The sequence below is a fragment of the Micropterus dolomieu genome, linkage group LG23, assembly GCF_021292245.1.
Source record: "Micropterus dolomieu isolate WLL.071019.BEF.003 ecotype Adirondacks linkage group LG23, ASM2129224v1, whole genome shotgun sequence".
Taxonomy (NCBI): domain Eukaryota; kingdom Metazoa; phylum Chordata; class Actinopteri; order Centrarchiformes; family Centrarchidae; genus Micropterus; species Micropterus dolomieu.
The window spans coordinates 22,185,713-22,198,703 of NC_060172.1; the positions used below are offsets into that span (position 1 = coordinate 22,185,713).

The 12,991-nt window shown below is 36.0% G+C and overlaps 1 protein-coding gene across 1 annotated transcript; it reads left to right on the forward strand.

The window, feature by feature from the left end:
• Positions 1–2,165: 2,165 nt before the first annotated feature.
• Positions 2,166–12,862, forward strand: LOC123963315 (complement factor B-like). Its single transcript, XM_046040094.1, has 18 exons — positions 2,166–2,246; positions 2,986–3,192; positions 3,272–3,457; positions 3,573–3,749; positions 4,584–4,670; positions 4,877–5,016; positions 6,314–6,458; positions 6,554–6,682; positions 7,254–7,364; positions 7,546–7,680; positions 8,623–8,732; positions 9,097–9,232; positions 9,450–9,588; positions 9,861–9,937; positions 11,343–11,443; positions 11,563–11,692; positions 12,147–12,196; positions 12,360–12,862. The coding sequence occupies exons 1-18, from the start codon at positions 2,189–2,191 to the stop codon at positions 12,534–12,536; spliced, it is 2,295 nt and encodes a 764-aa protein (XP_045896050.1). The 5' UTR covers positions 2,166–2,188; the 3' UTR covers positions 12,537–12,862.
• Positions 12,863–12,991: the final 129 nt, after the last annotated feature.

Sequence of the window (12,991 nt, forward strand, 5' to 3'; positions counted from 1 at the left end):
ATTTTATAAATCCGTAAATAATGCTGGAACTCTTTTCTTTATTTTATTTCTGTGTATCTTGTTTTTTCTCATGTAGGCCTATGTCATGCGAACTTCAACAACATAGCCTTACTTATTTTTTTGTTAAACATAAAAAAAATATTATTATTTTTTTTAACTTAGCCTGTCATTCGTAAATTTTTGTTTCCCTCCATCTTGTAGCTATTTACCGATGCTCATCAAATTATAATCACAATGTGGGCCCATGTAGGCTATATGTTGACCATATCTGCTAACCCGCATTATACATCTGTTACTAATAACTAAGCACAATAGCCTAAAATCAAAATGTAGTCTAACAATTACTCATTAATACCAATAAATATAAAAAGGACCGGGACAAAACAATCGTTTGCAAAATTTGAAATTGATTTCTTAATAGTAGAAAAATGGTTGACACATTATAACACAGTGTAATGTGTGTGAATCGGGTAACAATAAAAGCTGATATAAAACTTGACCTTAAATTTAGAAAGATTTTGTCCTCCCTCTCATATGTCTCACAGTGGTTTGGTCTGCCTTTATCAGACCATCAGTGAGAATTTTTCTAAAAATCTCACTCTGAGATATTTTTATTGTCCCCACAGTGACATAAAATAAAAAATATCTGCCCTTGATGGACTCTCTACTATTTACTGAAGTCTGTGACAAGTTTTTAAGAAAGGCTGCACTGTTTAAACAGTCCTTTAGTGCCTAGACCTACATGCCAATAGTGTGTTTTGTCCAGACGGTGGCGCTAGAGGAGAGGCAATTGTGTGAAAGGGTTTATGCTCTTGAAAGCATGAACATGCTTTGATCAAATCAATTTAAATACACAACTCAAAATTTAACAAACAAATCAATCTGTATTAGAATGGGAACAGCCATAATTGTCACTGACCCATCCTCAGTTTCTTATATGGAAAGCATACGTTTCACGAAGCTTATTAAAGTAAACACTACTGTGTGGCTGCATACCATCTCAGCATCAATACAGTGACAAATCCTAATCTGGCCTTGATCAGTTGAGATATCATCCCTCTGAGAAGCTGGAGGCACACCTCAAACAAACTTGTGAATGCTGTGCAATTATTAGTTGCATTGCTTGGAAACTTTGAAGAAAGGTTTATTTTTCAAGTAACGTGAACACACCTGGTCCAGGCCCAGGTGGGGGCCCGGGGAGTCAGCGGAGACTTGGGCCAGAGCCTCTGTTTTAAGTGGCATAGCATTTCCAACAGGTCAATCAAATGACTACACTAAGACACAAAACAACTATAAAGAGACACAAAAAGAGACACATTGCCTACAACTTTACTGAGACGCAAAATGACTGCAGAGACACGAAAATGATAACAAGGAGAGGAGAGGGAACATGAACAAAGATCATGTTGTCCTCTGCTGATGTTTCAGTATTTTAATTTATTTGTTTTTCACTAACTCCTCACAGTGGTTAGTGAGTCTGTCACACAAAGTAAGGAAAAGGGAGTTAATCAAAGGACTGTAAGGGTCAGGGAGAGCTCCAGTTAAATCAGTCTGGTATGGCAATGTTCAATCAATACCTGAATCAACTTGTCAATAAGCAGGTTTTGGGAAATGATGAAGCAAATGTCTGCACTTTGTCTTAGTTTCACAATTACCTTGTTTTTTCATACAACATGTGACTGTGTGTACACATGCCGGGAAATCCAGGATCAAGAAAGGACAGGCTATGGCCTACTTAAGGGTGGTACACACAAAACAGAGTAATTTGGACTACAACAATCAAAATGAACAGGTAACCTGAACTGCACTGATTTTAATAAAATGCTCCAAATCTTTCATGAAAAGGGACAAGCATTGGGAGTAGGAACCAAAGATTTCTTTTTAAATAATTTTTTGATTTTCATGAAGTAAACATATAGTTAATTAAAAGTTCCTTATTTCTGCATTGGTCAAGTTGATTGAAATTGAATTATTTTGATCTCCCTGCTATGAAAGACTGAAAAAGTTTTGGGTTTTTTCTGCGACACACACTATTGATCTCCTTTTATTTGCATTGAAGTTAATAAGTACCAGGATGGTCTATGTTAATCCAGTCCCTCTTTCTGAACATCACTGTCCCTTTTGAAATAAATGTACGTACAGCTCCTGTCATTTTATTTTTATATTGTTCCACCGTTTAAGGTTCAACATGGGATTTTCTGTCCACTGGAGTTGGCTTGCTGTACTTTCATGTCTCCTCTATATGGGTGAGCTACTTTTACTTTAAATTAAAACATATATTTTTAAATTCACTTTATATTTAATTTGGAATTTCCAAATGTCCAAAATGTCCATGTATTTATATTTACTGTATAAGTCAAGCTGAGGCTTTGTAACATAGTCAGACAAAATAGACTTGTAAATGCTTTTTTCTAAACGTTTTAAACAAAATTCACATTACACTTTTTCAAAACAATTATGTGTAATTGGTAAATAGATAGTTATTAACATCTGTTTGTTTGAACATTAAAAGAACAATTCAAGTGCAAAAATACCATCCAATATTTTATCTCCGGTCTGAATGTTTGTTTTCTGAAATTACTTGACATAGACTAATGTGAGACAAGACTTTGCTGCCAGCTTATTTTCTGGATGTAAAATGGAATGGTATGTGTTTTTTGTTGTGTCAACTCGAAACAATATTTTTTTCCCCCTTGAATATAAATAGGCTAGTACAGTCAAATATAAATATACAACTTGAATCTTAAGCCAACATATATACTGACTTCTAAACAACAATCTTAAAAGCTAAAGACACTTATGTATTAAAGTGTCATTCTGTGAGTTGTACACATGAAGATGAGTTTAGTCATTATGTAGGCCTAGTAGTACTACTCAGCTTGTGAATTCAATATTATGATGTCTTGCGTGGCTCTGGAGTGATCTTTCTGAAGTCTGCATGCATAACTAAACCTCTAACACCCAATACGCTCTTTTATTATTCAGGAGATGAAGTTCGGTGTGATTGCACAGAGGAGAATATTCAAATTGAAGGAGGTCAGTACACATTGACCAAGCAGCTGGTGAGTGGCAGCCTGTTGATCTACTCCTGTCCGGAGGGCTACTATCCACACCCGACTCTGACCCGCGTGTGCCAGCTAAATGGCACCTGGCGACCACCACCCAAAAGATTTTTACCTCAGAAATGCAGGAGTGAGTGAAGATCTTTCTCACTTGGCCTCGGGCTGCCTGTTCTTCATGATAACTCAGATCCTTTTGTTTTGCTTTGCAGTTGTTGAATGTCCAGACCCCAACGTGCTGGAGTACGGTAACGTCTCCCCTCCTCAGGAGAAGTATTTTGTGAACAATGAGACCACGTATGAGTGCTACTCTGGATACACAATGCGAGGCTCATCCAGTCGTGTTTGCTTACCAAATGGGAAGTGGAGCGGCGCTACTCCCATCTGTAGCCGTGACTGTAAGCTCTGAATAGCAATCTTCTTTCTCCCTCTGCTTTCTTTTTCAGGGATTTGGGAAACATTCTCAATTATGACTGTTTTGCGATATATCTTTTGTCTTTTCTGTTTCCACAGCAGAGAATAATTGTCCTGATCCTGGTATCCCAGCTGGCGCCTCAAGAACAGGGAACACATTTGGAATTGACGACACAGTGAAATACACATGCAATGGCAACCTGTTTTTGGTGGGGTCGAGTGAAAGAGTGTGTCAGGAGAACGGCCAGTGGACTGGCAAAGAGCCAGCATGCTACTGTAAGAATGATACCTACAGCTGTTGATATTCTATTGCATTTGATCAAAGCTTTGCCATGAAAAGGTTTGCTGGCAGTTGTAATTGAAACAATGCTCAATATTTACACCTGCAAAAGGGAAGCTGCAACATTCAAAAGTAATGACTTAGGTTGTGAAGTTAATTTAGAGAGTTAATGTCACCTGAACAAAAAATTACAAAGGTTAAAACTGATGTGCAATAATGTTAGATTTTTCTTTTTATCTATTAATCCATCAGTTTTTATGTGACAGTCAGTAAGTCTCAGTCACTGAAATAGATGAGTCAGTTTCTAGGCTGAACAGTCCAGTCAGTGGTGTGTTCAGACCTTTTTGACTGGGGTGGCCCAGTTAGAGCACGAACCTATACAGGTGTGGAATACATCGCTGCTTCTCAGGTTTAAGACTGAATGGCACCTATAAATGAAAGTCACTACTCATAAACAGTTCAAACTAGGATCCACCATCTAACCAAGCAGAAGACCAATCATAGCTGCAGATAATGGAGTGGCAACCGGGATGGCCAATGAGATTTCAGGCGTTGCCCATGTCATAAAAAAGATAATTTGATAGCATTACATGTTAAAGTCCCTTCAGTAAACATTATAAAATGTGGTCATCTTAATGTTCAAAAACAATGTTTAACAGTCCAGTATTTACATGACATTTATTTTGAGTATAGTTCTCAAATAGTAGTAATCTCAGATTGGTGAGGTAGCAACTATTTTCTGCTCAGTCATGGGACGTACTGACCCAATTAAATGACATGCTTTTTATTAACAGTGTTGATCGTCAGTATGTTTTTTTTGCTTCTTGCAGACAGACACACCTTTGACACTCCACTGGAGGTTTCACAGGCATTTGGCAGTGCAATCAAAGACAGCCTCACCACTTTAGAGCCCATCGGTAAGTCCCTAGCAGCATATTTGTCTTTTTGTTAACCCCATCAGCATGTATAATTTTAAAAAGAAAAATGTGGTATGAATGTTTCTGCCCTGTAACAAATTCACAATTCACTGTCTTTTCCTTCCTCATACTGCTTTCTCTACAGAAAAAGTTATATATGCAAATGGTGTATAATGTATGTATGGTTATTGTTGTGGATTGTTTAGATGACACACAGGAGGGGAGAACTATCAGGATATCAAAAAATGAGACACTTAACATCTATATCGCAGTAGATATTTCTGAGAGCATCGAAGAGGACCAAGTCAATAGTGCAAAGAAAGCTGTCATAACACTTATTGACAAGGTAAGAAATAAACTGTTTTCCTCTTTATTAAAAATAAGACAAAGGGAATTTTATCCTAAATATATGTGGTCGAAGTTTAATGGTGCTTTTTTAATGGAGAGGGCGATCCCCACAGAATTGCCTCCCTTACAATATGCTGAATTTGCAAACAGTCAGCAAAATTGTGCTGGGACTGGAGATGTAAGATTGTTTTTGCTGATTGTGAGCTCAGTTTAAAGGATGAACATGGGGTGAAGGGACTGCGCTTGATGGATGCTGGCAATAAATATGCTGAGTTGTTTAAAATCTTTATATATTTATGAGTTAGTGTGACTAGTCTGGACATTTTATCAATTAATTTATTTTATAAGGAATAAAATGACATGTTAAAGTTTGTATTGGGCATGGCAGAGGAAGATAAAGTAATACTTGTGCATCAGAAATATCTTGGAGATATTGAGAAACTTCAAGTACTAAAACATTTTCTCCCCAAATGCTCATAGCTCAGTGCCCGCTCATTCAGATCAAATCACTGTCTTCATTTATAGACAAAAACAAATGAAATTGTATTTAGTAGAAAAAGCAGCACATTTTATTTTGAAATAAAATCATAATGAGCTGAGTTTTACACTAAAATGGTGATGGTGGTGACATATATTTTGTCTGAAATTGTAAATTATTATTAATCTTATTTGTTTTTTTTGTTTGTTTTTTTAAGCATATAAATACTTTTTTTACTGCATGACAAGAAGCCATTTAGCCACTTCGCCATCTTGCTATCCATTATATAATAATTTATAATAATTTTTATGGGTCTACAGAGGGATTAGCTATATATGTTATATTACAAATCCCTTTTGGAGTAGTGGATTTCATTATTGTAAATCATACACTTTATCGTATTTTTGGTGTGAGCTGACATATTAACCTTTTAAGATGTCTGACACACTTCTAGAAGCACATTTGACACATTGTACACATAACATGTGCAAACATATTCTCATCCCATTTGGCTGCCAGCACAACTGCCCATTAGAAGTAAATTTCATTATGAATTACCCATCATAATCATGACTGATGCTTCTTGGCGCGAGTCCCTTGGCTTGCTGTCAATGCACACTACGGGATTCTCTTTCTGCTGATAAATGAATCTATTACTCAACAAAACAACAACTATAAGCAGTTTGATACATAAGGAGGTGTTGCATTAACGATCCCAACAGTTCTACAAATATGCATGTCTGCAAAGTTGTCTAAAAACTTCATACAGTGCTAAAGATCATCCACCTTGTAATTAACTGATTTCATGTCTCCACAGATTTCATCTTTTAGCGTGACTCCAAACTATGGTGTCATCTTTTTCTCCTCTGAAGTGTTTGAAGTTGTCAAAATTCTTGATTTTTTGAATGGCAAAGTAGTACTAAACACCATAAAGGATGAAATTAACAAATTTAAAGTGAGCGGTGAGTCAAACAGATCAGAGATATTGTTACAAATACAGTTATAATACTAGTATAGTAGTAATAGTTTTACTGAGTGTGTCTGTTTTGACTCGAAGACAGAAATGCTGGAACAGATCTGAACCTCGTCTTTAGGACCTTCTTAGAGCGAATGGCTGTCATAAAGCAACTAGCTGGAGACAAGCAATTTAAGGAACATCGTCACGTCATCATCGTTTTTACAGATGGTAATTTCAGCCTCTTGGTATAATTAATGGACTTGCATGTTTTCACTGTTGGCAAATTATGGATGGACCTTATCATGCTGCAACTATTTTAAGGAATTGTTTGGAACACTTATTTGCTTTCTAAAGGTAAAAAAGTTATGAGTGGTGATCAAACAAACAAGAGATGTCTTAATTTGTGAGCTTCAAGATGGTGGTAGGCTAGCTTCATATTTACTATACTGATAAGATCTTCTCATCTAACTCTCAGCAAGAAAGTAAATAAACATATTTCCTAAAATGTCAGAGACTCTTTGTTTAATGTGAGAAATATACATCAGTTCACTATTAAACTGTGTTCTTGGGATTTCTTGATTTATAATGTCTGCGCTTTTAAATCAGCACTAATTTAAGATGATAGTATGTAAATATTTAGCTTGTATAAAGTATCATTAATATAGAAAATATGTTTATGTAAGAGCTGAAAGCAAATGCTTAAATATCAAATGCTCTGTTCTGACTAAAGCTTAAGTTGTTTGCTTTTGTTTTGATTGTGTTGTACATCATTTCAACACATTGGTTTCTTCCATTGCAGGTGCTTACAATATGGGCGGTTCACCTGCACCAACTGTGGAAAAAATAAAGAACATGGTATACATGAACCACACTGTTGAAGGGGAGACTCAATCAAGAGAAGAATATCTTGGTGAGTTTCATTTTTTATTTGCTGTGCAGATGTCTGTTGCGCTACTGATTTTCATCATTCAGACTTGTTGCTGTCACTAGGATTCTTCCTAACAGGCACACCCTATATTGCCAGTTACATTTTATTGTTATGCAGTAAGAATGTGTTTTAATTTATAATGTTATCTTGCATTCTGTTACAGATATTTATGTTTTTGCTATTGGAGCTGAAATCTTTGATGACGACCTGCAGCCCCTCACAGTAGGGGTCGGTGGCAAGCATTATTTCAGAATGAAGGACATTCAAAATTTACAACAGACCTTTGATGACATAATTGGTAAGTCATCTTTGCATTTGTGTTAATTTCTACCTTAGCATTCATCTCCACTCTCCAGTTTGACCTAAAGGAGACATATGACCATAACTACAGGCCAGAACATGATTCGTGTATTTCCTAAAGTACTTAGTGTAAGAGCAGGCAGAACTGAAAGTCGTCAAAGTACGAGGTAAACATTAAGTTAGATATATGATACAACACAATTTAAGAGTCACCACAATTTTCACAACATCACATTATAAAATGTCTTTGGTGTAGACTGAAAAATCAACAAAATAAAAATTCTACTGCTATTCAACTTTGCACAGATGTTCATGGTCCACAGAGGATGAATCATACTGACTTTGATGAGCACTTGACTTAACTTCAGTGCCACCAGCAGGTTGACATTTGTGGTTCAGAGTGAATTTCTTGAAAACTACTGGATGTGTTGCCATGATAGTTGATTCACACATTCATGTTCACCTCAGGATGAATTGTAATTACTTTATTCCCTTAACGTTTTTTGCTGCATCATCAGGTGAAAATTTTTATTTGTCCAGTGTTTTGGTTTATGACCAAATACCAGTAAAACTAATTCCCAGCAGTCTCAGCTCTTTACTTTATTTTTAGTGCTGATAAGGAAATGTTAGCATGCTTACACACTAAATAAGATGGAAACGTTTTACTACATTGCAAACGTTATACTTGCTGAACATCAGTATGTTAGCATTGTCACTGTGAGCATGTTAGCTCATTTATTTCATTATGACATAAAGATGTCAAAATGTTTTGCTGAAACATTTTGCTATAGAGGTTTAATGCCCCTATTGTATGTTCCTTTGGATAAATGTGATGGGTCCAAGAAAACCTACACCCCAAATTATTATGCTATACTGATATAACCACAAATGTATTTGCATTCATAAACATGAGTAACATACAATTTGTTTTTTTATGCAGATGAAGAACAAGTTATGGGTCTGTGTGGTCTTCACAGGGACTATGACGGACACACAGCCAAAAGCAACGAAAGGGCAATGCATCCATGGGTGGCATTCATTAATGTCCAGGTGAATGTTTCAGTATTCAATTTAACTTGCAAGGCTGACTATATGGATCTCACAATGGCCAAAAATCATAACTGCTTATGCATCAGTAAAATCTGAGGAAAATATTTTCCCCCTAAGGAAAATAAGTTTGTTATTCTGAAGTATTGGACTTTGTAAGAACACAGGGCAGTCAGACCTTCATGTGGAATTTCAAGCTGTAAACTACTAATTACTACTTACTAAACTAATTATTTACCATAATGGGTTTTTTTTTTTTACAGCGGTGCCAGATGTTATGTTGAGTAAATGCAAATTGCTTCTTGCTTCTGCATGTTAAATAACTACTAAACTATATTTAATATCTATTTATCATTTAAAACTTAAGACGGAAGGAAAGTCACAAAAGAAATGCATCGGCTCTCTGGTGACCCCTCAGTTTGTCTTGACTGCTGCTCACTGCTTCACTTTTGGAAATTTACCTGAGCACGTCACAGTTGACATTGATGATGGACGGGGCAAAGGTAATAATAAATGTTAATTCTATTGTTTGATAATAAGGAGGTGTTGCATTTAATCTGGTGAAGTTATTGGCTTTGGCAATGGATATTTCTATTATGTATTGTTATATATTTCAACATGTATTTTGATTTAAAAAATGTGTGACTACATTTTTGTGCTATACACTAGTCCTGATGGCAGCAACAATAATACTAACACTCAGCTGTGTTTCTTTGACAGTGAAAAAAGTTCGAAATTTCATAGTACACCCAAAATACAATATTAATGGTAAAGCAAATGAAGGCGTGAAGGAGTTCTATGACTATGATGTGGCTCTCATCCAACTGACAGAATACGTTGAAATCTCCATTAACGTCAGGTGAGAAACTGTTTTTGGTCCCTTAATTTAATGTTAGATTTCCTGTCCTGGGGATTCACTGATAAAACAGTTCTTGCTATGAAGACACTCTCTTCTTCTTATACAAACACACACACACACCTGCAGACAGATTAATTCAGTGTCCTTGTGAATGTCCTTGAGAAAATGTTACATTTGCAATACTAATTACAAAAATAATTATTCAGTGTTCAAAATGATCCACTTGGAACATCACCCTCACCATGTTGTATTGTTTTTGGTATCTTGTTCAGACCTATTTGTATACCTTGCACCAAGCAGACCAATGAAGCTCTAAAACTGAGTGTTGATTCCACCTGCAAGGACCAAGGTATAGAGCAGATAAACACACTGTTTAATCAATTCCATACACATTAATTCTTAAGTTTTTGGTTCAGAAAAATCTTTCAAACAATTTAAATGTGAAAGATTGCTCTTACTAAAGCCCCATGCACACCACTTCACATGTGTAGTTACGGTTGCTGAGCTATGGTTAGACAATTGGTGTTCAGGTTTAGCAAACCATTGTCTCATCTGTTTGTTCTTTTTATTGAATAATTTCTCGTGTAAATATCTTCTGATATTCCCAGTAATGATATTGTCAGATTATGAGAGATTTAGCATTTATAAGCACTATATAAACACTTAATAAATTGTTGATGATACATACATACTGTAGGTATGTTTTAAGTGCTTAATTATGTATTAATCAACAATTATTACTTTTCCTATGAAACATCCATAACTGCTGTACACAAAAGTTAATCAGACATTGAAAACATGGTATAATACAGCTGTAATTTTATGACATGAAATATCATAACATGGGAACAAATCATACCTTTTGGTATCAGCAGGGTTTGTGTCATGAGAGTGAAGAATGAATAAGTAAACAAATACAGATTTCATAAAAAAGTAAATTAAGTAGTTATTTAATACATTCAATATTATTTTGTTAAATTTTGTTAATATATAATTAATAAAAAAAACAATACTTCATACTTCTACTATACTGTTCATACTGTAATGTTATTATATATTAATAAATGTTGAAATGATATACACCTAAGAAATATTCTCAACAATAAACACTTAAAATGTCCTTATATTTACGTGTACATTACAGTGTGCTGCTTATTCAAGACCTTCTCCTAACTTGTCACATGGACGCTTGGTCAAGACCCTCTGGCCTATGCTTTTTGAACGCCTGGGTACACTTCACCTTTAGCATAATTTTTTGTATTTGTATGGCTCCACAGTCAAGTTAGCGACACTAAATATGCAAAGAACGTAATTTCAAAATACAACTAATGGCTAATGTTAACTTATGTAACTTAACAAAAACAATGTTGTCTTTTTGCTTCACACGGGAAACAAACTACAGTGTCCCAGGCAAAAGTCCGGTTTCTGGCCCACCTGTTCACTGCAACTACCACCTTACTTTGATTTTTCTGATATTTATAACGAACAGCTGTAGAATTCATTAATGATGCTACAGGGCTTCCCAGTATGTTCAACTATGACCACTGCCTCGCAAATGACATCAATGGGGACTGGACCATGCGTCCATATGGGACGACTTCGGAGTGTGAAAGGGTTGGCTAATTAATTTACACCGCTTATAAATGCTAAAGAGGGCAGAGGTTACCTGAATCTCTTCAGTCAATTGAGTGGCCATGCAGTTAAGATAAAATATCTGTAGAGTCTCACTGTATTTTTGTGTTCCTGAAATACAGAGCAGCTGCTGTTAAAGAGTCACCTTGAAAGACTCAGTTTCCTGACAAGGACGGACAAGTGGGTAAAGGAAAAAGATGCTCACGCTAAGCTTGGCGACAATGTGAGTTTCAAATTACTGAACTGAGTTGTGCCTTGCATGTGAGAGCCTGCTTTTCTTCTTTCACTCAACACCTAAAAGTCACCTTGAGCAATGTTTCATCTCCAAACTCACCAATACAGAGAGATGGATGCATCAAACATGCACTAGAGGCCCCTGGCATAACAACAAAGAATCCAAAGGATGCTGTGACTGATATCTTCCTGTGCACAGGTGGTCAGAGCCCCCAACGAGATCATGTAGCATGTCCAGGTATGTTCCCTTTATTATATACCTAAGTTATTTTCCTGCTTTGAGAAGAGCTGCTAGTTTTCCCATAAACAAGGTTATTTCACCAACACACAGTAACTTCAAACTGCAGTGTAGAGTGGCATCCATGTGTTTGTCTGATTTACACTAAGTGAGGAAAACACCAAAGAATATCTCTTTAAATGGGCAAATACATAAACAGGCTTTTAATTTCCAATGTCTTTAGCCTTTTGAGTGTCAGTCATCAAGTAAGACACCAAAGCTCTTGTTGTTTTGTTTGTTTTTCTGATCTTGATGTGTGATGAAAAGTGGGTGTGGTCATTTTAAATGCATTTTATATACTAAAACATGAGCACAATGGTGCAGATCAGTAGCTGAGGCCCATTATTTTGGGTGTGACCGTGTGTGTGTGTGTGTGTGTGTGTGTGTGTGTGTGTGTGTGTATTTGTTGGGACAGGTGACTCTGGAGGTGCAGTGTACAGGAACTATGAGCAACGCACAATTCAGGTAAATAGCTGTTCTTTTCTGTGTCTTATATCACCCATGTGTGTCACCTGGTGGCAAATGTCTCTGGAAAGGAAAATAAAACTCAAGTGAAATAAATGTGATGTAATTTTATCATGGTAAGTTCTTGTTGAATGTGTAAAGTAACTACCAATTCCTTTCACAGGTTGCATTGGTCAGCTGGGGAACCAAGGATCTGTGCAAGACTCGTGGTAATATGGCGGAGTCAGATGACACCTCCAGAGATTTCCATATTAATCTTTTCAGAGTTGTCCGTTTTCTCAAATCTGTCCTTGGAAATGACACCCTTGAATATGAACCACTTCCATTTTTGGAGAGTTGAATGCATTTACATACCGTAATTTGTTTTGCTGTTTCAATTATATGACTGTGTATACCGTATGTTTAAAAGCATTTGATGCACTGATGATTTAATTAATTCAATCACTCGTTCAGTTTTTGTCAGACTATAAGTTCATAATGAAAAAGATGCAATTTTCAGATGGCATGTTCTCATCAAAAGCATACATACTGTACATACACATGTTCACAGAAAAATAGTATAATTTTGCATAATAAGCTTATCTGTATCAACCATTCTCAAAATGTGCAATTACAGTCATGCTAGTCTGTACTTTATCTAATACACATACATTTATTCTTCATTTATTCAGCAGTAACCTGTGTCTTAATGTTTTTGAAGAGAAGCTAATCCAAATCGTATACACTCTGAATCAGGGTTAGCAACATGACAGTAGTATATGTGCTTGCTGACTGTTACGCCATTGTGGCAACTGT